This window comes from Lepisma saccharinum, chromosome 1 (assembly GCF_977018435.1).
Source record: "Lepisma saccharinum chromosome 1, izLepSacc3.1, whole genome shotgun sequence".
Taxonomy (NCBI): Eukaryota; Metazoa; Arthropoda; class Insecta; order Zygentoma; family Lepismatidae; genus Lepisma; species Lepisma saccharinum.
Genome location: NC_139229.1, coordinates 9,945,849 through 9,971,503, shown reverse-complemented (window position 1 = coordinate 9,971,503; position 25,655 = coordinate 9,945,849). Strand labels below are relative to the sequence as shown.

At 36.6% G+C, this 25,655-nt stretch overlaps 1 protein-coding gene across 1 annotated transcript in view; it reads right to left on the bottom strand.

Moving 5' to 3' along the window:
* Positions 1-4,847: 4,847 nt before the first annotated feature.
* The window catches only part of LOC145983892 (aminopeptidase N-like), a 36,106-nt gene continuing 15,298 nt past the window's right edge, over positions 4,848-25,655 (bottom strand). The window contains exons 7-15 of the mRNA XM_083117032.1: positions 25,359-25,440; positions 23,987-24,170; positions 21,861-22,062; positions 19,424-19,701; positions 13,675-13,874; positions 10,272-10,427; positions 7,143-7,286; positions 6,818-6,896; positions 4,848-5,082 (exon numbers count right to left, since the gene is read on the bottom strand). Coding sequence (XP_082973158.1) covers positions 4,933-5,082; positions 6,818-6,896; positions 7,143-7,286; positions 10,272-10,427; positions 13,675-13,874; positions 19,424-19,701; positions 21,861-22,062; positions 23,987-24,170; positions 25,359-25,440 — 1,475 coding nt within the window. The 3' untranslated portion in view covers positions 4,848-4,932. The remainder of the gene's footprint in view (positions 5,083-6,817; positions 6,897-7,142; positions 7,287-10,271; positions 10,428-13,674; positions 13,875-19,423; positions 19,702-21,860; positions 22,063-23,986; positions 24,171-25,358; positions 25,441-25,655) is intronic.

Sequence of the window (25,655 nt, the reverse complement as noted above, 5' to 3'; positions counted from 1 at the left end):
TAAATTTAGATTACAGAATGGTAACCTAATGCGCTGGAAGCAAGAGATCTTGGGTTAGAGTTCCAGGAAAGGCATTGCCTTCCTTCATTGTCGTCGTCACATCGTCCCCATTTCGGTTATTTAACCTCTTTGGTTAACCGCGACGATGAGGATGAACAGATGAATTGGATCAATGGTTCAAACACATTAATACGTCCATGTCTTGGTCAGGGTTCGAACCGGAGATCTCTGGCTTCATAACGCTCGGCACGGACCACTCCGCACTGATATTGTCAAAAATACATTCAACAAAGTTTTGGAATTGATATTTCTTAAGTTTCTAACAATGATCAATAATGGCGTAACCAATTTTTATAAATTTCCGTTGCTATGTATTTCTTTAAGCAATGCAAGTGAGAGATGTGCATCAGTTTTAACTATTCTAGGATTGTAGAATGTCAACTTTACGCGTAAGTTCAGAAAATTTATATATTTCTAAGTGCTACTTTAATGCGTGTGTGTATGTGGCAAAATAGAATAGATAATATTCGCGCTGTATATCAATTCCTTATTAACAGGTAAGCAGTTTTTCCGTGCTTTTCTTCTGTCACTCCAGGTGAATGTCGGTGTGGTTTCTTGTTCCTTTCCCTTCGCTCTAGGGCTTAATCTCATGACTAGGGTGCTTATTTTTCCCAGTTTTATTCCTTTGCATTAAATGGTAGGCGTCAATGTTATATATTCGTTTCATGTTGTCTCGATCCGGATTCTTCAAGTGCCTATAAATGCCTAAACTTGCCTAAAATTCCGTATTTGGTATTTTTGCTACTTTCTTTGTCTACTGTAGCAGATGGTCTTTCTTTCTGTGAGCGTCACTATTATTATTATATTAGTTTTATCTACGTAATCACCATCGTCGCGATTAGCAAAAAGTAATATAAAAGTTGCGCAAAGTAACAAAAGTACAATAGAATACAAGAATTTAAGTCAATAAGAGTGCAACTGACCAGGAAAGTTTTTATTAAGATCGTGTTCGCGGTCCACGCTACTGTTATATCACATTGCCTTCTTATATGCCTACTTGAATAATTTTTTGTATTAATACAAATGAATATGATTTTTTCAAATTTAGAAGCAAACACTTGTAATAACAGCTTCAACAGAACTTAGTATTGTAAGGAAAAATCGTTCAAATGTCACAACATACAGTATAAGGATGGATTGAGGGTCGGATGTTGAGACATGGAATTTTAAGTAATAAAATGCAGTGAGAATTAATTACATTAAATTCTTTGCTTCAGTAAAATGAATTCCGGTCGGGTTTTCTAGTACTCTTCCATAATTCTCCCTTCGACACGCCTACAAGCAAGAAGCGCTACATCATTGTTTTTTTTTCTTAGCTTTTCGTATACAATTTTGTGTATTAGAAAAAATACCAGTAAAATCAAAGGACGCGCATATTTCGAAATTGCTCCATTTCTTCAGTCACTCATCAATTTATTTATTTATTTTGACTTTTGCTACGTGGCGAGGTTAAGGCTACAGTCTAGTGTTCTTGTAGCTGTTTTCGAACGTTACTATTGAGGAAGAGCAGGGGTGCCGCCAGAAATGTTTGTAGGGGGGTGGGTCAAAACTTGATTAGTAGAAATACTACTACTAATAATAATAATGATAATTATTATTATTATTATCACGGTTTGATTGTTATTTTACAATAATAACTATTAAAAAATAATAAAATTAACCGATTATATTCCAATTATTATTATATAAATGGGAAGACTTCACTACTCGGCCTCATGAATATTCAACACAACTGTATTCCATTATATTTTACATTTCATACAGTTACTGTAATGAAATTCATAGTTATTGTATTTTGTTATTAACTTTACACACCTTGTTATAAAGTGACTAAAAGTTAGGGGAAATTTTATTCATAAAGTTTATGTTGTGATATCTCTAACACAACTATACGTTTTGGAATTGTAGGAACTGAGGAACAATTTATTCTCTGTTCCTCGCGTTTTACACTAAATTTTTCGATGTAATGCACTTTTTAACTTTTGTTATTCTGCTCAAGTACTAATTAAATGAACTTTATTTATGTTATGAACAATAAAAATCTCTAATATTTTTGTAACTTGAAATTAAAGATCCAAATTTCCAAGGGGGGTCGATGGACCTGTTCGACCTCCCCCCTCCCGACGCCCATGAGAAAGAGGCATGATGATGTTCTTAAAAGTTAAGTAATCACTTTATAATTATAAGGACGAGATCGTGAATCTTTGTAGCCCTACTTCCACATCCTCTATGTGCTTTCTAGGCAACATGGAATTAGCATGCGGAACTTGACCTTAGCCTTGTAAGAATAAAAGAAAAATGAAACTCGGAGGAGCTGAGAGAATCTATCGAATTCCTAGTTGATATTAAAGTAGAATGGCAAGGTGTTTAGTGTTCAAAGTTTTTATACGCCTTGGCTTCGAATAACTGGGATAAGAAATCGAATAAAGCTAATGCTCCGATCCGAAACTGCGGCCAATTGGCGGTGGCGCTGCAGTCGCATGATATTCTGAACTCCATTAGCTGTGTCCGGAAGTGGAATGGCTAGATTTTCTTTAATAAAACTGTATGATTTCTTAGTTCAGTTATTCTTCACCTTATGCTCTGTAAGGCATGTGTAATATACAGACGAATTTTCCGAAATCTCATCTTCACATGGATGTACGATACACATTAGAATTTCGTCTCATAACTACTGTCACAAACCTTAAAGCTACCCGTTGCGATGAAAAATCCAACGCTATCGAATAGACCAAACGACGTGACTAAAATGTTCAGACTCAATCGTGATCAGTTGTCTGCTGTTGACGTCACCATTAATATGGTCCATTTGATACAAGACAATCGCGTCTCATACAGTGTTGCCATGTCTCCGACTGAATGACTGGCAGTAGAGAGTGTAAACTTTGCTTTCTTTAAAAGAGGAGTCAGAAGACGATGAATAACAACTACCATTAATCGCATGAAGATTTCTGAAGATGCATCATGCTTCGAGCAATAATTCTGGAAGACCTACAAAACTTTAAATTTGAATTAAATTATTTTGGGTGCATCAGCACTGGGGCTATTTTGCACCCGTCACACTATACGGGGTCCAGCCTCTTATCATAACAAAAATAAAAGCGTGTCTGGAAAATAAAATTTCCTTACCTTGGTTAAAAGCTGAGTCTATAAAAGGGTGCTCAGCACAAAGAAGGACAAAACACAGGACGACACAGAATTATACTGGTCATTGGGCCAGTCGCTAGAGCCTCGTTAGTCTGCAGTCCAGGGTGTACTGTAATGCCAACGTCGTCGACTTGTAATCAAGGGATTCCGAGTTCGATATCCGGTGGAGGCACATTGCACAGTGGTTCGGATCCCACTCTAAACTCCAGTCCCGATTAACCTATCTGTGCATTAAGTGGACTTCAAAAAACAATTCAATTCCACTGGAAGCTGGAGCTCTCGTTCCGATTAGCCTCTGTAACTAATTATAATTTGTGAGGTTAGGAACTAATTTCTGCAGTACCACCATAATGGACGAACTTGATTCTGTGCAGAAGAATCAATACGAGGCACAATATATTTTCACTAATAAAAATTCTCAGTGCAAGAGTTGCAACTATAGTCATTGCTTTTATGTCAATGTATTTGTCTCCTAGTCGAAGTGAATTTGTAGTAAAAATATTCTTGTTTCTTGTGAGTGGCACCTCTTAAGTGGACGGCATTTCGACATCCTCCCCATTTTTATCCTTAAGTTCTGAATTTCAGTCGTTGAACAAGAAAAAGTAAGATATTTCATCATGGCAGAGAAAATGGCATCATTAACATGCTTTCTATTCAAGGGTGATTTTTTGTTTATTGGATGCCTACGTTATTAAGTTAGTGCCGCTTTCCTGATGCACGAAAAGCTATAATCTTTCGTTGTAATTTGAACAGTTTAGAGTTATGGCACACTGAGGCAGAAGGGAACTCAAAATATGGACCCTTCAGCAGCTGCTTGTAATGGTTGAAATATTTAAAATTGCCTTTTACGAACTTTATAAGCTTTGTGTTCTTGAAATGTGCACACACCCATCAACGGCTGCTTGCTGCAAATCAAGTGTTGCCTTCGTAATCGAAATGGTAATGAGAGGTTGAATGCTGTATCTATTCTGTCCTTTGAGAAAGAGCTTGCAAAATCTTTGAATTTAAACAATGTTGTAGCAGCTCGTAAACACAGACATACCTTATCGTAGTTTCTTGCTGTGGTTATTTTCTTATTTGAAGAAAAAAGTACTCACATTCTTTACTTATAAAGTGTGTTACGTGTAGTATTTAAACATATCCAGCGAGTTGATAATGAGTCTACTTTTATGCTGTATTTTGTTTACTGTTGATGATGTGATACTATTCCTCTCGATAATGGCTTGGGAAAAGACAACAATACAATTATTGCATTTTAATTGACATAAAAGATTCGTGCCTGTGGAACAAAATGCAACGTAACATCTCAGTGATTTATCTTTGGATTTGACTTTAAATTATGTCACTGGTAAAACTATACCGTAATAAAATATTACGTAATTACCTTTTAGTCGATATTTTTTAGCCCCCAGAGAATTTGACTCCGTCTGTAGCCCCCCACTTACTTTGTACGTGAAACACACCTATACTTACAATGTTGGTCTTATAAATTCTTAACCTTGTGCCAATAGCATTATTATTATTTTTTATTAGAATTTAACAAAATGCATTTCTCTGCTAAAGTTAAGAATTATTATAAACAGCAATATGATGAATATATTTAATCCAAGTTTCTTATTTTTACATGGTCACGTCTTACAAAAAACATGCAAATAATGCTTGCTCCCTCTGGTGCGAAGAATATGGATTTTGCGACGCGGGATTCATTTTAAAATTGCAAATATTTTAATTGGATTTCGGGACTGCAACTGCGTCGCTCAGCCAATGAGAGACGAATTCAGAGTATTCGTCGTTCCAAGCTAATCTGGACTCAGCGTCTGCTACGTAAGGATCGAGGAGATCTGCGACATCGTGATCGTTTATCAGTTGAATCAACTGAAAAGAAGAAAATGAAAATAGATGTTCGATTCTTTTGTTACATTACTACTCTGTCCTCTTACCACCCTCAAGTAAACAAGCAAAACCAGGAAAGTATTTTTTCTTTTAGTCCATCTATATATCATACAGGAATATATATATATATTCCTGTATAATATTTAGTACATAATATGTGGCTGCCCCATATAAAATATCTCGCTATTAACCCCACTTTTTCTTTGAGGGGTGGGGGGGGGAAGTCATCGGGTAGATACATGCGTTACAATCATACTTTTTGACACAATTTTTATATCAAATTGTTAGGTTCTAGAACATAATATGATATAATTTATTTGTTTTAATTAAAATCTATAAACTTCTAAGTATTTATGTTAGTGCAAACTGCAAGATACATTTCTTTATTAACACTCTCTTATTAGTTTTTGTTTTGTACAACTTTCTCTATCAGTCTGGTGTTAAGTTGGCGATAGGTTAGTTTCGATACAGAATAAAAATGCAATACATTTATTATTTATTCAGCTACAGTTTCAACTACTCTGTGCTGTATTTTTCCCTATATTTTTTTCTAATACTAATGGTCCCACCCAGCACACAAATATTCGGGTAATATCTAATGGATGTCTCTTTGATATTCGTGCCTGTCTAGAAGTACTAGATATCGAACAGATATGCAGGGATATCCAGTGAACATCCACTGGATTTCCATATGTCCGTCCAGGGACAGAATATGCGGGAAGGATGTTTCATGGATATTCCGTGAATCATTTTTTATATGTTTTGCACAATCTGTGGATCATTTCTGGATTTATTTTGGACATTTTGATGTACATAAGTTCTGCTTGGTTCACGTGAACTGCAATTTGTCCTTTATTGTTGATAACAAAAGAACTAGATTGATTAATTAATATGAAGTTAATAGGTATATCCGACATGGTAATATCATTATCAAGAGAACTGAGCTTTCTTGCTACGTTTATCGAAAAAGATTAAACTAGAAAATTCAATAATAAAGAGAATATTCCAGTTAGACATTATTCTAATTGCAAATCATAGGCTATGTTTCATTTATAGAACTTTTCAAAAGGACTGAAGAAATAAGGAAGGCGTCATATTGTTTAAAACAATTTACACTGGTTAAACTACATTACATATGTCCCGAGGATATAGAGTTCTTGAACTTTTATAGATTGTGCAAAATCAGTGGCTACTACGATGTGTACGCGGTGGATACAAAAAACCATACACAGACGATTAAAAAGATGCCAAATTATTCGATGTTGAACTCCAACCACAAAACTCCAGCCTAGCCTTAATTAATTTGCATCTTTACCGTCAGAATAAGCCTTATATAATTGGCCCTTCTGGGTCTTATAATTATGAAGGGCTCGAGTCTAAAACATGGTAACATTTTGGTCATTTCTGAGTTCATTAAGAAAAAGGTTATTAGAAGCTATTCTGTAGATAAATTGTTTTCGTGTTGTGTTTACCAATTACAGAAGGCTTTACTGAGTCAGATGCAAATTGTATGACATGGCAATTTCACTCGAAATTTCGAGGATGTCAAAGATAACTAAAATGTCACAATGTTTTACACCCGAACCCTTCATATACTCACGATATTTCTAAAGGATGTCGAATCCATAGTATAAAATTCAAAATAAATTAAACTCTATATAATAAATAAATAAAATATGTGCTCAAAGAATCATTATGGATAATCATATGAACTTACACTGTCGAGTCCTTCTCTCGTATTTGTATTCAGTAGTATATAATAAATTCCATTAACCACTTCAGTATATCCATTAAATCTGAAAGTAAAAAGAAAATATATTTCTTAAAATTTATATTTTCGGTTCGGTTGCACATTTAAGGCCCCTTCAAAATCTCTTCCAATAGAAATTTTGTTTTCAAGTTAGGGGTGCAACATTATAGTGCAACAAAGTTTACCAAAAGAAATCGCAATAAAAAGACAAAGAATTTAACAACTGCCCACTCACACCCTCTCTGACAGTGCATGGTGCCACAAAGTTGAAAACAAAGTACATTTTACTTACGCTTCAACTATCCTGTCGAAATTTTCACTGATGAAGTTGTAAGCCAGATCTGGGAATTCGACATTGATGACTATGCCGTAGAAGAAAGGAAGGAAATCTGGTATCCCACCGTCCGAAGCATTGACCAGGGTCTGCTCGAGAATGCTGTAAGGAAGCAATTGAATTGATCGTCACTTAGGCAAATTTCTACAAGTAAAGTCAGTACTGTAACGCAGTTACTTTTTGACTAACAATACTTGTAAAGCTACTGCTTAAATTATGTATAAATACCGGTATATTAACATATGTTTTCGCTTGTAGAAAGGTCATAATGAAAACAAAACAATTATATTTCAAATTAGCCATCGAATATATATATATATATATATATATATATATATATATATATATATATATATATATATATATCGTAACGAAGCTTGAGCCTGTACATTTTCAAAGAAGCTTCAACCTGACCAAGGGTCATTCACTTATTCTACCAGCTACCTGCTCCTCTTAGGTATTTCAAATATGCAAAGTCAAGTGTTAACGGACTTCCTGGAGTATCGGTGTAGCAAACAAGCAGACAGATAAACAGGTAGTAATTTTTGCTAAGAGAATAGGAAGTCAAAACTTGACGAATCTGCATGGAGCAAGTCTCCACTGCAACAGGGATAGAGGAGCAGAGATTCCTTTGATTGACTTGGAATAGTCAGGAGCAGATTTTCTGCCTGACTCAGCCTGACAAGCAAGCCTTCAGTACAGGCTTATACACTTCATTCTTGGATTCGATCATAAAACTTCACGTTAGACAGGTAATTAGCCTAATCTTCACCATGTATGATTCAGGTTCGAAGGTTTTAAAATCCAAGTGTTAACTCTTTGTCATTTCTAGTTCCTTATTAGTAGAGCCCGGAAATTTGGCAAAATGCCACTTTTTATCTACTGCATATATTGATAAAATTTTTCCGGATATACGTTTCTTATGTTGTTTCGAATGTTTTAGAAGCCTTTTCATTTTGCCTATTTTGCCTATTTGGGATCCCACTGCCTATTTTTAATTATAATGCCTTTTTTTGCCTTTTTCAATGAAATTTGACAATTTTTTTTTTTAAAAAATGTGTATATAAATTATTTTTCTCCCAAAAAACGTTGTTGGCATTTATTTTTCTTCCGTTTATTATGTGAATAATTTTCGCCTTATTTAAGTAATATTGAACTCACGCATGTTTCAACATTGCTGAAGTAGAAAAGTGTGAGAAAAAAGTATTTCATGCTGAGTTAGGATATTGCCTTTCGGTTAACATTTCCTTGTGCATGATTGACTACTGAAGTGGACAGGTTGATTTGGAACACAAAGAAGATATTTCTGAAATCTCCCTCTCGAACCTGAAAATTTCAGGAAGTTGCGCCTGAGCTTAGTTTACCTCCGCAACCAGTCTTGACGAGATGCGGAACCTGGATATCAGCAGCTATATAGCATTATGCTAACAACCTTGAAAAAATCAGTGAGGTGATCGATGCTCTTCCAGAAAATGAAGCGGCTTCAATTCGTGAAGTGAAATAACTCCTGTGCTATTCAAGTTTATTTTTGCACATTATGGTGCATTGCCAGAGACAATTACAATTATAGCATCCATGAAAATCTACGAGGAATCTATGCAGCAGATGATGGAAGTGCCAGGAGAAAAGGGGTCAGCTGTTGCGGAAAAGTGAAAACGGGTAGTGAGTGCAAATGATGACTTGAAACAATTGAAAACAATTTGTGATATTCTTAAAGGTGAAAATCTGTTACCAAAATGAGTTCAGCTACATTAGCTTGTTTTATGTATGCTCCAATAACTTCTGTCGAAGTAGAAAGATCATTTTCTATTATGAAAAACATTCTCTCTGACAAGACGACTATCAATGAATGTTGAGAACTTAAAAAAAGAAACACCTTGTAGTTATGTGCAATCAAGACGGAGAAAATTAAAATGCTCTTCCCAATGTAGATTTTTATATTTTGCCAGAAATTATAGATAAAAGTAAGCGACTTCCAAATGTGCCTTTTTTCGGTTGATTTTGCCTTTTTTTCATTTTTAGTGCCTATTTTCCACATTATAAATGCCTTTTTGCCTGCCTATTTTAACGAAAATAAATGCCTGAACTTCCGGGCTCTACTTATTAGTGTATGTCTAGCGGCAGTGATGTGAACTCGCAGCTTAACAAAACAAAACACGTAAACTCGATCGTTCTGGACTGGTTTCATAAACGTAAGTTCAATAGTTTACTTGTAATAAATTTTTGTAACTCCCTCAATTATTTATGAAACACCCGGTGTGTATGTGTATACGAGGGTTAGAGCAAAAGTAATTTTTTTCCATGATAATGCGGGTCGGGCAAGAAATTTTAAAATATACAGTGGAGAGCCCGTCACATGCAATGTATTGTGACGCCACTAGATGGCAGTGGCTGCCAAGACATTGAACAGAGGGAAGTGAGTGTGTGTTTAACAGTCGTGCAGGATGAATGTGTCCCGTGGAAGGAATGCGAGAGAATGTCACACTGAGCTTGTGGAAGCTCTAGGAAATGATGCTCTACCGTACCGAACTGTTGCGAGGTGGACAGCAGCATTCGGGCGTGGAAGAAAAGCAACAGCCGACATGTAACGTTCAGGACAACCTGTGACTGCGCGTATTTTGTCTTTTTCTCTATCCTGATACGATCTCTATGTTGTTCAAAATTCATACATTAAACATTAGCATATATGGTGACCTTCCAATTGTATATTTTACAATTTATGGACTGACCCACATTATCGTGGAAAAAAAATAGTTTCCATGACTTTTACTGTAACCCTCGTGTGTGTATGGAGGAATGAATTTTAAAATGGAAGTGTTTCTAGCAAAAAGTGACAAGTCGAGAAGATGAGTTGCAACTGTGTAGAATACTTGTAATCATATGGATCTGTGGTAGAAACATGTCAGGAAGGAAGTAACACGTCTGCTTTTTGGAAAGATTTGCTCCACGTTCTTAATAGAACCTCTTCAATAACACAAGTGTCTTCATGGAAGAACGAGTGTGTGAATGGTTCACACTCATCCAAATCGGTCCTTTCTTATCAACTCTTGTTTTCCATGTCTGATCATAGTTAATGCTAATACGGACCTGCTGAGTAGTGTCTGGTTTCTTGAATAACCCAGAGCTTCAGCGTAATCAGTGTTCCCTGAATTTAAATAGCGTTGATAGACGAAGTTCCACACGTCGATGTCACCCTCCCTCACTGCTGTGGCAATTATTGTGAACCTGTAGTTTGGTGATATTCTGAAACGAGAACAATAATTGTGAATAATTATCTTATGATAAATTGAATAAAATGAACTAAATAATGAGAATGGCAACACAGGCCCACTAGGGATTTTTTTTCACAAGTGTGGTAGCCCACCATCTTTAAAATTTAATGTTATCTCCGTAAAAGAGATGATGATTTTGAATTACCTGGTATTTGGGATTTATAATTGAAAAAGTGATAACAATTTTCATCTAAAGTAATATGTCACGTTCCCGGGTTAAACTCAGTTTTTATACTTATTGTTAATCTATTTCGAAGAACGCAAGACGTATCAGCCTACTTAGGCCTCTTCAGACGTGGGAATAACTTACGGGTAATTTTATGTAAAATATGTTAAATCTCGCACAGTTAGAATACCTTAAAACTTCAGTTTATCGTCATAACACACACTTGCACTCGAAAATAAACTTCTTGTTAGAATTAAAACTGTATTAAGCTTGAAATTATTACTCGAGTACACAAATTAAAACATTCAGCTTAAAAATCACTTACATCAGTCATCAGAATCAATAAATTGTATCACCTAGCAACCAACATTCAAATTGTTTAAGGTTAGTCCATAACGATTGTAACAGACTACAAATTGAGTAAAACAAATTATGACGTCATTGAATAACACAAGTATTTATTTTTATAAATAACATATTAAACACTGAATTAGTAATTTATGTGGGTGCGTAACAAATAATAGAAACAGACTGCTTGTTTCACAGTTAAGTTGCTATGTTACAACAATGTAATATTAGCAAGATCCATTGTATAACTGATACTTTTTGTCAAAATTTTTTAGCCATTGTTATAACTGCATGTATAATCAAACTAAAAATAAATGTCTGATGAAGGGAGCGTGTGTTCTCCTGAAACGTCACAACAAAAAACTGTATTTTTATGCTTGTAGTAACTGTAGACTATAAGATAAATAATTCTACAATTCAAGCAATGCGTGCATACAAGAAAAATCATTTCATGAGTATTGGCAGAAAGAACTGTTTTAATATAAAACTTAAATCACATATAGTTGCCGAAAGGCTCAAATTAGTAATCAACTGAACATGTGTTGATAGACTATATAAAGATATTGAAAAGATTCTATAGCGATGATGGTATGATGACAATCAATGATTTCGACATAATGTGTGTTTTAATAATGTACAGCAGTATTGTTGTTCTTGTCAGATTATTTTAATCAAGTACTGAAATGTCCTGCCAATATAGGGTGTCTCAAAAGTAATAGCGCAAACTTACACAGGTGAAAGTACACGATAATAGAAGCAAAAAAGTCTCAGTAAACATGGGTCTGCAAACGAGCCGTTTTCGAGATAATCGCGAATGTGTGATTACAAGCCGCCACTCACTTCATTCTTTGTAAACGTCGTCCTAGTTGGTAAAATGCTTTCGAACACCCCCGGTTCATTTCGGAATTGGTCGCAAGTATGTACAATCCTCTGTACTGATTGTATCCATCCTGTTTCATTACATCGCCACTTCTCGAAATGTTATGTTTTGTAAATAAAGAGCAAACCTTGGAACGCGCAATTGAAGCACTCGGTGTTTACAAAATGCAATCAATGACGACTTGTAACCACACATTCGCAGACATTGTTAGCATTTTACCAACTTGGATGACGTTTACAAACAATGAAGTAAGTGGCGGCTTGTAACCACACATTTGCGATTATCTCGAAAACCGCTCGTTTGCAGACCCATGTTTACTGAGACTTTTTTGCTTCTATTATCTTGTACTTTCACCTGTGTCAGTTTACGTGAGAATTCGAGGCCAAGAATTGAACAAGCTAACAGCTTCAGATACGTGGCATGTATTGTAAGCAGCGACAGCAGCTTCAGTCAGGAAGTCAAAGCTAAAATAGCAATGGCAAAATAAGTAATATGTCTTTAGTTGGGGGGGAAAATGTTTTTTTTTTTGTGGATCTTTGAACAAACTAAGGAGACTAATGGAGTGTTTTGTGTGGAGTCTAGCGCTGTATTGGGCCCTAAGTGAGGAAAAGCGACTAGAAGCTTTTAGAAATGTGTGTATGACGAAGAGGGTGTGAAATGGATAGACTAAGAAAGAAATAAAGCTGTGTTGAAAAGAGTTGGTGGAAGAAGGCAATGTTGGAAGTGATCAAGAAAAGACAAAGAAATTGTCTGGGACACTGGCTACGAAGGATCTGCTTGCTAAAAAGACTCACTGTGAAGAATAGTTAAAGGGGATAGGATTCGGGGAAGATGAATATATCAGAAGATAGATGATCTTACAGTAAATTAAGTTAATTCTACGCTGACATGAAGCGGCAAGTTTGATTGGATTGAGAAACCTACATATTAAGACAGTGGAAAGGTTCTACATTTAGATCAACTTCACATTATCATGGTTATACTAACCTACCTATCAGTAATTGTAACTCTCTCTCATACAAACATACAGAGTGATTCAGTGAAAGCGTGTAAAAATGAAACGGATGATACACCACTGAACTCTTTGACATAGGAAACCCACAGAAATACAGAGCACCGCCTCGCTTCAGTGTGGATGCCCGCAACCATCTGGATGTTACCTTTGCTGTTTGCTGGATTGGATGGAGAGGCTCTATTACCTGGCCTGCGAGGTCACCCGACCTGGATTCATTTTTCGTCTGGTGTTATCTCAGATGATTTGTTTGTGAAATTCCATTGGAGAGGGGCATGGGATTAGGTGCCAGGACTGTCGCCGCTTGTGATGTGATTCGTAAGACGCCAGGGATGTTTTTGAGGCTGCAGCAGAATCTTGCTGCCATGCTTGCATTCTGATTGGCCATCGTCGTTTTGACAACTATTGTGAGGTGCATAATTGAACGTTGTTAGCACCTGTTTGTCAAAGGTATGAAATTAGCTTCCAAACTTCAAGCATGCAACTCATACGCGTAAATCAATGTCAATAAATGTCGCTACCCATTGTACGTCAGCAATGCCCATACATGTCACTTATTTGCCATTCCTATGAACGATAGTACACGCTACAGCTCGACATGTTTCAGCCCATATCTCGTTAAGGTGGATTCTCCGACTCTAGGTTCCCTATATCAGATTGTTCAGTGGTGTATTACCTATATGCTGTTTCATTTTTGCACGCTTTCACTGAATCACCCTGTACACACACCTTCTCTACCTTTATCATCCAGCATCTCATTTTATCTGTATATCTCTGTGTAGCTCACTAGAAACTTGAACAAAATTACTTACGGATTATTCGTGTCAGGGTCTGTGGATGCCATCCACTCCTGAAAAGCTTCCAGGGACTTTGCCGAAGAATCAGCGTTCCCAAGTTCATTCAAGACAGGCAGCAACAGGTATCTAGTCAAGGTAATGGACTTGGGCTCATCTGGGTTCTGCTCAAATCCAATGTACTCATAGACACCTTCCAGTAACGATAGAGTGTATGTCTGCAATGAGATATAATGTTGATTAGCATTTTCTTCATTGAAGTAATCTATATTTATAAAAAATATTAAGATAAGTAGAGTTCAAAGTTATTGCCATCGTGATTCCACATGAATTTCGGAATAACTGTAATCAAGTCAGAGAAATGTTACTGATATTAATTACTATACTTGGTACAGTATGGAAGCAATGGTGGGAGAATTTCAAAGATACCAGTTAAAGTGTGAATCTACATGTTATGAGAGATGCCAGATAGCAGTTTGCCTGGAAAATTATTAAATTACAGGCCAAAGGGGGTGGAGGGGAAGTAGGAGACCATATCGCCGATGGAATGATCAATTTTTGTAGTCTCAGAACAGGCTTTGGCTACCCAGATATGCAAGAGGAGGAGGAAGACTATAGTTGATACAAGTATGAATTAATGTATGATGTAAAAAGCAAACAAATTATAAGCTTTGAAATAGCAAGTAAAGCCAATTTCTAATTAGGATAGTCTCACTTGGAATCTTCTAAGAGATGGTGTTGTGTTACATGTATAATATCACGATAGATCAGAAGCAGTATAAAGTGTAGCAACCTCACAGAAAGGGATTGGTGCAAGATTTGGCACCCATCTTTAGTGGTTGTCTATGCCCTTCTTGATATACTCTACTGTATCAAGTACTTGATATACTAGATATTATAACCTTAGAAATTCGACGATGGTATTGTATGTATGCAAAATTCTACATAAATAAGTTGTTGCTAAAAGTTACTTGTCTTATGTACAGAGAGGCTTGGCAAGCAAGAAAAACAAGTTGGGAGACAGGTAGGTAAGGACTGTTTTCTGGAGCGGATCGGTCAAATTTTAGTCTGAGGTATAAAACTGGTTCAATTGTCAAGTTTCCTTATCTGTTTTGAAGAATGAAGATTGGCATCGTAAATGCATACATAAATGATTGTTTTCACGACTATTTCTCACTAAGGGATCAACATATTCTTCACTAGGCCTATATATAAAGGGGCTTGGGTGCTACAGCCTCGTCCTCATCTGAAAAACTGCTCTGGAAAGGGCTACAAAATGAAATAATAAATAATTGATATGTGTTAAAAATATAGAACTTATAATTAACTGCCATATCTTGACCTAACACTGTTGTAGTTGCTATCCCAGGTCCCCACATATGAATCTATAAACTACAATTAGTGCATTCACGTACAAATGTAGTCATCGTGTATAACTAGCAAGCGTGTAAGTTAGTTACTGCGAGTGTCAGTCTCGGTGGTAGATGGAGATTGTGTGAACAACAACAAACTCCAACCTTGTCAACATTCTCTTTCTCTCAAAGACATCTGACGGGGCAGGTTCAATGTGGCCTGAAATAGCAACCCGCTAGCACATGTGTGTTTTTATTGTTATTAATCATGTATTAATTATGCGGCATTAAATCGAAACCAAGTATAAAGTTTCTTCTTGATCTCTCTCAGAAGATACCTATTGAATCTGATCTTACTTCATGTGAGAATGCATACCACTGATACGGTAAAAGAATTGGCAAATAATTTAGTGTTGTGCGTTTTCATTGTTAACAGATTGCAACTTTGGGACCTTCTGTATGATAAATCTGGGTTTTATAATAGGGGCAATCTCCCATTGATGTACACTCACCGGCAATAAAAATGGGACACTTATATCCTGAAATACTAGTTTCCCTGCATGGTATTGTGTGTGTTGCATAACTCTACGGCGGCGGCAGAATGTTAGGCAACTCACACAATGCCATGCAGAAAGATAGTATTTCAGGATATAGATGTCCCATTTTTATTGCCAATCACTTTACAAAGATTTTCCTGAGAAAGTACCTTGAATAGTAACAATAGTTTTTCTATACCCAGCAGGATTTTTTCTCATGGGGGAAGTTATAGAAACTTCTATTATTATTATTATTATTTGCTATTATTTTTGTTATTATTATTATTTACACTACTACTACTACTTACGTTTTTTTTAAATTACATAATTTGAAATTTCTATATTCTGTATATTTATATACAAGGTGGCGCAAAAGTCATCACCTGATTTTCTTAGCCTATAGCTTGGGTTTTAAATACAACAAAGTATGTTTTTTTGGTGTTAAACTCTTATTGATAATTGTAACTTTTATGTCCTCAATTTTTAAAGATAACATCCAATAAATGACCACCATTCGAATTGATTCAAATTTGGGATCTTTTTATTGCGTTGGTGGTGTTGGAAAGAATCTGCGGGGAAATGTTTTCAATTTCATGCAGAATATTGTCCTTTAGTTGCTGTAACGTCTCTGGCTTATTTACATAAACCAATGATTTCAAATATCCCAAGAGGAAAAAATCTAAAGCGACAAATCGGGGGACCTGGCCGGCCATGGCAAATCACCAGAAAGGGGTATTACTCTGCCCGGAAAAGTGTCACGCAAAATTGTCACAATTTTTCCACGTTCTTGTGGGGTATACTTACTTATTCATTTTCGCACACAATAAATTTCGTGAGTATCTTCTATTTACCTGACAAAACACTATTGATATAAACAACAAGATGTCAAAATAAAGGTCACTTCAAATAGGATGATGACTTTTGCGCCACCTGTTAGAATTTGCATAAGTGGATATTTTACATATTAATTCATGTAGGACATAAAGCTCTTTTTCATAGTTAGAAAATATATATAACACCATTAAGCCTTGTTTCCATGATATGAAAAACTCAATATGCTGACCAAGGCAGAAATTTATTTTATTATGTCACGCGCTAAAAAGGATCAACTCAACTGAACTAAGCAACGCAACAACGCAGAATCGCTTCACGTGACACCTGTCACGCGGATTAAACATTACATGAATTATAATACGGTCAGGATAAGTGCCTACAGTCGGAGTTACCGAGAATAAACCTAGGAGGATTTGATTTTAAGTACCTGAAATGACGTTACATAATACTACGGTGGTTCTGAATATACACATATATTAAAGCACAGATAAATACACAGTACATCTTGCCCTCTTTCACTCGATCTCTCATTCATACACTCATTCCATGGCATATTGCGACAATATGACAATTACAAAGGTCAGATTAATTAATACTTTGACTATACTCATGCTATTTCTTGGCTACATTGCCGTTTACAATTTACCGTTTAGGATTTTAAGTATAAAGTGAATAATTGTTCCTTGAGCGAACCCCTTTTATCTTTTCAGAAGGTATAAATATATTTCAATGAACTATTGTTTGCTGTTAACATAAACTCTGATCTACAACATTGATTGTCCGCCGGAATACCGATGTCTAGTTATGCCCTAGCACTGATTTAAGTTATGCAATGATTTGATTTACGCAGATTCGCGGTAGATTGGCGTCATCTCTCTCACACACGCACGTGGTTGGATCTTACCTTCGCTGCATTCCCTCTGACCTGGGTAGGATGAAAGTGGTCCTACAGTTTTGGAAGGCGTCCACACTCCGGTGTTGTACTTCGGCAGTTCCGTATGGCATCATCGGATCTTGGCTTCACTCGTTGACTTCGTTGGCACGTTCATGACGGTACACGTACACTGTCGACTCCATACGACAACTAGCGCAGTAATAGGTCAGTCCTTCGCTGTCACTTGTACGTAGAGACTTGGCTTAGGCGTTGAGACGAACATACACAATGAGCCATTCGCGGTTTCACATGGACACACATGGATATCAAATGTTATTAACTATAGTATCGGCTGTTATGCACTTCGGTATTAACTTTGCTATCAATTGTTATTAACTTCTGCTAACTTAGGACGTTGTTTCGGACGATTGACACAGGCGGACGTGTCTGGCGTTATTCTCACATACCACACGTATGTGCACGAATGCTTTGACGGTGAGGGGGAACGAACCCCCTGGGTCTAATCTGCTCTACTCCATGGCTCTAAAACACTCACTCGAGGATAAAACAAATCCAAACCTCGGATCCGATCGCGACTCTGAGCTAGGTCGCACGTAGCTCACACTCCGGTGGCGATTGTAGGCAAACTGTTTTCTCGCTATTTCGAATCATCCCTTTTATTCCAGATTTGAACGAAGTGACGCTCTAGCCTCAGTGTTTAGGTATTCATTTATTGTTTCAGGTGCTTTGACCGTTGTCCTCCTATCCTGGTCAACGCTCATTCCGGTCCTTAACCTCTGGTAGCAGCCCCTCGTGCAGAGATTAGGTTAAATCCTCGGCTATTGTATTCGACACGTTCAGTAAGGGCCAACTCACCAGGAATCCGTATCCCATTGAATCCAGCGATGAATCTTTAATAATTCATAACTCCCGTATTTCTGTTCTGATTAGGCTCAAATCTTGGAATCAGTACTTTCATGATGTGGTCTTCCGCTGGTTAAAATCTCATCCAATTCGGTCAATTGGTTTAGAAGTTGTTCTTTTCCTGCTATTCCCCATAAGAATGCATGTAAATCCGAATTCGGGCGAAAAATGGTTGTTGAGCAAGTTAGTGTTGGCTAAGACAGTCGCTAGACAACTTTATTCGCGACGGATTTTAATATTACCAATCGTAATTAATTCTTAATAACGGGCAATTAGGTTAATTACTTGTTACTCAATATTTGACCGATATAATTATAAAACATAAACTAAGCGTAACGTTTCAACCTTCTAGCAAGGTCTTCTAAGGACTCTGCACCAAGTACAAATGTAAAAAGGTACAAAAACAGGACGATATATATACACACAAACATTACTCCTCTCCAGACTATTAGAAAGTTGTTCTGGAACATCTAGCAGGTGGCTTTCCCTTGTCAACTGTACTTTCACCTGAAAGGCTAAACATATTTTCTTCCATCTAGAATGTGGTTGGACTCTTTATCTCACACTCTTTTTCTTTCATTATTCTTCCTTCTCTCCTCTTTCTCTCTTGTCCGTTCCAGGTGTTAGAAAGAGTGGAAAGGACAAGAGAGAAAGAGGAGAGAAGAAGGAAGAATGATGAAGGAAAAAGAGTATGAGATAAACAGTCCAACCACATTCTAGATGTAAGAAAATATGTTTAGCAGGTGGCAAGGGAAAGCCACCTGCTAGAATGTTCCAGAACAACTTTCTAATAGTCTGGAGGGGAGTAATGTTTGTGTGTATATATATTGTCCTGTTTTGTACGTTGTTACATTGTGCTTGGTGCAGAGTCTGAAGAAGACCTTGCTAGAAGTTTGAAATGTTACGTTTAGTTTATGTTCTATAATAAAATAAATTTATGCCTTGGTCAGCATATTGAGTTTTTAGATAATATGTGTAAAATAGACTGTAAGCTTAAATGTAACCCTACTTCACATAATAATAATAATAATAATAATAATAGTTGCTGTAACGTACTTCCTGTAAGTCACAGAAAACAAATATTTTTGGTTACAAAATATCCCTACAATTTCACCATTCCTGCCAGAACTCTCTGCGAGCGCCCTTGTCCACGTGTTTCACTTGTTCTAATCCATCCTAATTTATTTTAATATTCCGTTCAAGTTTAGATACTTTCACTTCGTATTCAAATAAAAATAAAAACTTACCGCGAAATCATCGTACGCTGGCGTGTTGCGAAGCTGCGTGTCCAAGAATCCTAATATGTTAATAGCCACCTGCCACGGAACAAGCTCCACCTCCTTATTCAGGTACCTGGTGAGTGTCAAAGAGTAGCTGATGTTCAGAAGTCCGGCCTGAGACAAGGCGAAGGAATCGTCCAGAAGTTGGGCTCTGTTCAGAGGGTGAATGTTCAGACCGTCGTCAGACACCAGGTATCCTGCTAGAAGCTGCCAGTTGGTCACATCATAGTTCACGCGATAATATCCTGCGAAGAAGATTGTTGTTGCCAGGTGAGTCAGTTAACAATGTGTAATTGTTGAAAGGCTCAAACAGTGATTGTCATTTTTATTTATTGGGCTTACAGCTTTACTAACTCACACCCTCTCTAGTCTTCTTAAACCCGAAGGTTTATGGCTGCAGCAACACAGGCCTTGCATCTGTCCCTCTCCTGGGCAAGATCAATCCAATCTTTTCCGTCCCTACCTATTGCCTTTAGGTCCATCTTAACATTATCCCTCCATCTTCGTCTTGGCCTTCCTACAGGTCTCTTACCATTAGGTTTCCCAACAATAATCCTGCCTGTCCACCTAAGTCGTCTTGATTTAATTATTCTAATAATATCTGGACATGAATACAAATTATGTACTTCTAAATTATATAACCTTCTCCACTCACCTGTCTCCTCATCCCTTTTAGGTCCAAATGTTTTCCTAAGGATTTTATTTCCAAATACCCTTAATTTATGCTCATCTTTTAATGTAGTGGACCAAGTTTCACATCCATGTAATACTACAAGCAAAATTACTGCTTTGTATATTCTAACGTTTAGTTTCTTAGGTATTATGCGAGAAGATAAAAGTTAATGAAGGGAAAAGTAACACGCATTTCCTGAATTAAGTCTGCTTTTAATTTCTTCTTTAATATTATTTTCGTTTGTTAGTATTACTCGGAAGTACTTGAATTTGGAAACTGATTCAAATGAAAGCAAATACACAGAGGCTTCGTGCGTTTGGGAAATTTCGGATACATTCGTTTCTGATAGATTTGTGTTACTATTTTTTTCCTGTCAGCAAGAACTCAACGAGGACCATTAAATCAATATTGTTAATAATATGAAGTCTGAATGTGAAAGAGAAATTGCTGACCACCTGTTGCTATTGAAATGTTCCAAATATATCTAGGATAGAAATTTGTATTTTTATAACAGAGAATACTTAACACTGAAGAATCTCATGAAACATTCCAGTTAGCGATTGCGATGCTAAGGGCGCAGAGAACGTTAGATAATATGTACAGCACGAAAAGTACAGATTTACGCGATTTTCATTTAATAACTAATAAATTTAAAGAGGAAGAGATGTAATTTCAAAGAGGAATTAATTATTTAATTAAACGGGTAACGTATAATAAAACTAAAGCTCTACACATATTTGTAACACGTAACACTTAAGTAACTATGAATATCATCAAAATATTGAGATATTTATTTCCATGTGCTTTTCTCGGTGGTCACAATTGAAACAACTAATGCATTCTTCCATATGTGTATGATATGCGGTATATAAATATATCAGCGCCATTTGTCCTAAAACCATTTCCTCCTCTTGGTTGAGTAGTTATCTACTTTTTAAAAATGTGAAGTGATACATTGTTTACATCTCATTCGGCCTCCATTGCATCTGAACTTGTGACGTAGAGCTCGCTTCTATTATACGAGATGCTAAGACAATTAAGACAGATTCTCTTGTGAAATATTCCATGGAATATGCTGTGCCATCAAAGTGTTATAAAATGTCTCCATTTTACACGGTAGAACTTGATCTTAGCAGAAATAATAAGGTAATGCCAAGGAAAATGCTTTAGTCTAAAACGAACCTAACTTCACTGCAGAAGGGAGTCAGTCAAGCCTGCTTCTCGGTTCTCTCTATACCGAAAGAAAGCAGCCAAAAGATTTGTTACAAACATGCCTAAGGTACACCTGCGATCGTGAAGTACTTGGCAGTAATGAAATGTTAATCATCTCTAACTATCTCACTCTCTAGCCTTCTTAAACTAGAAGGTTTATGGCTGCAGCAACACAATCCTTCCATCTGTCCCTATCCCATGGACAAGATCAACCCAATCTTTTCCATCCTTACCTATTTCATTTAGGTCCATCTCAACGTTATCGCTCCATCTTCGTCTTGTCCTTCCTACAGGTATCTTATCAGGTTTCCCAACAAGAATCCTGTAAACTCTTCTTCCCTCTCCCATTCGTGCCACATGATCTGCCCATCTAAGTCTACTCTGTTGAGAAAATCAACTTGGCTCTCCTTTCCCAACAGAAAACCTTACATTGCACAGAACACTGAATGAAACAGTTGCTCAGGTTTTATCACTCAATCATTCCATATTACCCTTCTATGTCTTACATATGCACAATACCTGTTTCTTGGACGTTGAAGATAACAAATGGGATAGCAGCATCTCCAACAGGTAGGCCATTTATGGTAATTTCGGGTTCCACCCTCAAGAACTCTTTCGGGGCTGTATTTTCAAAATCAAGTTCAGTTTCCGTGGTGTAAGACAACGGGACGAACCACAATTCTTCATAATCTCCATCTGGATTGCTGGCCACGAACCTTTTCTGTTGAGAACGAAGAGTCGGTGTAATATTAATCATATGCAGATATTAATAGAATAATTAAAGAAGACTTAGGTGGGCAGGCCATATGGCACGAATGGGAGAGGTTTACAGGATTTTTGTTGGGAAACCTGATGGTAAGAAATATGTAGGAAGGTCAAGACGAAGATGGAGGGATAAGGTTGAGATGGACCTAAAGGAAATCTGTAAGGATGGAAAAGATTGGATTGATCTTGCTTAGGATAGGACAGATAGAAGCCATAAGGCTTCAGATTTAAGAAGCTAGAGACTGAGTTAGTTAGTTAGACTCTAGCCCAGATAGGATTTCTGTAGGGCCCAAAATTGTAGGTGGTGTCAAGGAAACGTCACACAACAATTGCTTAATTATTCTTAATTATTAAGCACTATTTGTATTATAATCACCTCAACACTGTACCTACCTAAACAATTAAAGTTTAAGATGAGAATTCGACTTCCATGGCGAAGGGGTTAGCACAGCGCTCTACGACGCCATAGGCCCAGGGTTCGAATCCCAGCATGAGTACTGGTGTTCTTTGAGTGTCCCTTCATCAATTTCATCATATTATCGCTCATCATCTTTGCGATTAGCCAAAAGTAGCAGAAAAGCTAAGTAAAATAAACCAAATCTATCAATCAATTTAAGATGAGAGTTATTTTTTTTAAAAAAAGATTTATTTTTGTATTTTTTATTATTCTGAATCATTTCCTGTCTCTTTACGTTAATCCTAACACAACTCTCTCAATAGCTTGATTTGAATCCAGAACCTTCGGAAATTTAGAAAATATTCAATAGGTATGATACTCATGAAAATCATTTGAGAGAAAAAAATTTCTCTGAAATATATTATTTTCAGATACCCATTATAATTATTATTATTACTGTATCGGAGAAGAATAAAGAAAAGGTTCGAAATGAATACTTAGTCTTTGGCGTCATGATCTTCAGTCAGTCTCTGGTGAAATTAATTACAATAACTAAGCGAAAGTCCAATATAAATCCAATAAAATGTATGAATATTTCCTCAGCATCCAACTGGCGTAATCGAAAGTCTGTAGAACAGAGCAAAGACCGGCTCACGAAAATATTCACGAGAAGATCTCAAATTGTTAGTAAATGTTTATTTTCCTCTTGGTTTGCATAAGAACAAAGCGTGAATACTTTGTTTCTTTATATTTCTTGTCTTATGACGCTTTTCTATCTCTTGGATTAACCGTAACGCTGAGAATGATGAACGGGTGATGTAACAATCACAACCGTGCCTTTCCCAGGGTTTGAACCTGGGATATCTGGCTTTTTAGCGCGTTATGATTGCCAGAGAGGCTGGTGGAACGTGAATACTTCATAATGCATAACCAGTCGTCAATTTCAGAAATATAGAACAAGAATAATCGTATTAATACATTGTAAAAACAAAATTGCAGCATCTATTAGCAAATCCTTGTATTCCTGAAACATACACCCAATGCTATGAACTTCACTATGTAAATTATATTGCCTAGCCTCCATAAGAGTTCATACTTCAGTATTTCAATTACAGAAACAAAAGTTCATAAATATTCTACATTTTTAAAAAAAATATTCAAACGTTAGTCGCAGCATATCCATATATAGGTGAAGTTAAGTACAATAACAACAAGTTTAGAAAACAATAAAAGCATTCCTGCTTATAATATGATGTTAAAATATATTGGGCTCCTGTCACCTTTAATCGTTAGTTATTCAATTAGAGTCTTGTAATATACAACCTGTTCCGACCAAGTAAGAAATCATATCAAAATTTTGACTGCAAATCAACATCAGATCAATTGAGTCTCATAATCTAATATTTGCAGTTGAAGATTGAATGGTTATATTCGAGTCGTAGTCCGTTCCATGTATATTTGGGGATGGATTGAGGCTACTGACCTGTTGAACTGTTGCTGTTCCAGTGTCGTAGTCTCTGGTGACTGTAATTAGAGGAAAGCCTTTCTGCAGGGTCCATGTCTCAAAGATTTCCTCCACGGTCAAGTCATCGCTTAGTGTCCCGTCAGCGTGAGCCTGCGCATCGAGAGCTGTGTACAGATCTTGTCGTGTTGCTGGCTGGTATGCTCTGTTGATAAGGAAATTGATATATGTAAAATATGTAGTATGTATCTTCATAGATTGTTATGGTTACATGCGAATAGGATAATCGGAATTGGACTTACAGTTTAAAGTGGAATCTGAACCACTGAGGAAGGTGTCTCGATCAGGTGTGGAACGCAGGTCCCCTTGGTTACAACGACTATACGCCAGTGGTTCCCAAAGTGTGCGCCGCGGCGTCCTGGGGCACCGCGAAATGTTCCAATATTTTCAGTAAAATGATATGATTGTTCCAAATATGTGCTTATTTATTACTTTTTACACACAAAATGTTTCTGAATTTGAAATGTGCGTTTATTTTTTAACTCCAGTCAAGCAACCTAACATCACTAACTGAGCGTTGCAAGTGTTAGGTAGGCCTGCATTCTGACTTGGGCGCCGCGGAAATGTCTTGAAGCACTAAGGGTGCCGTGAAACGAAAATGTTTGGGAACCCCTGATATACGCTATTAGGAGGGCCATATCATTGTTATTATTATTATATCATTCTAAAGACTCTTGTACTACAATTGTAGATATATACTACACGAGGAAACATCTGGCACAACATTATTATTCTTATCATTTTTCAAATCGTTGATACATTGAAATACATACCCACTTTTTCATAATTATTAATAACTTTACTTCATCTTGATCAAAGGTTAGGAGGACACTTTTCTCACGAACTTTGTTTTCCGACCTGTATTTTTTTTAAAAAAATTGAGAAACAAACTATTGACACTTATTTACTATTATTAAGTGGTAGAAGTTATGATCTGGTTCTTGCAATGAATTTTCTCCCTCAGTTATTATGTTGCAATTCTAATTAATTGAAATGTATTTATTTATCGACTATCCCAAATGTATAGATTTTGCTATTTTCTAGTCAATGAACAACGTCAATTTCGCGACGTCCACGGACATTTTTCATAATATGTCGCGTGTAGGAAAGAATAACTATTATTTCTAAGTAAAGGAACGTGAGTATGCTATATTAACAATATCTTATCTTCTTTTGCACCACATGTTAGATAAAATACAATAAAACAAAGTTCACAACAAAATTGTCAATAAAATTAAATGCTTTTAACAGACTAACATCACTCCCGCTGTAGATCACATACAAAGCTATAAAACGTAGGTCTTACTAGCAAGAAAATCAGAAAGAAACTTACCTGGCACTTAGGTAGCGATTGAGTCCTTTTTGGAAACTTTCCGGTGTCAGTATGTGTTGCAGCATTCTGATTATGGAGGCTCCTAATTTCAGAAAAATAATCAGGTGTTCAATTTAAGTTTTCAAACGCAATCATTACCAAGTTCAAACGATATTTCCTGTGTTAAATTATTTTTTAATGCTTCAGTTATAACCATGGGCCGCGCCAGGGGGCGCGAAGTGGTGCCTGCGCATCCCTTAATTTTCTTCCGCACCCCCTTCAGCACTTAAATTCTGTCAAACACATTACCTCTTACAT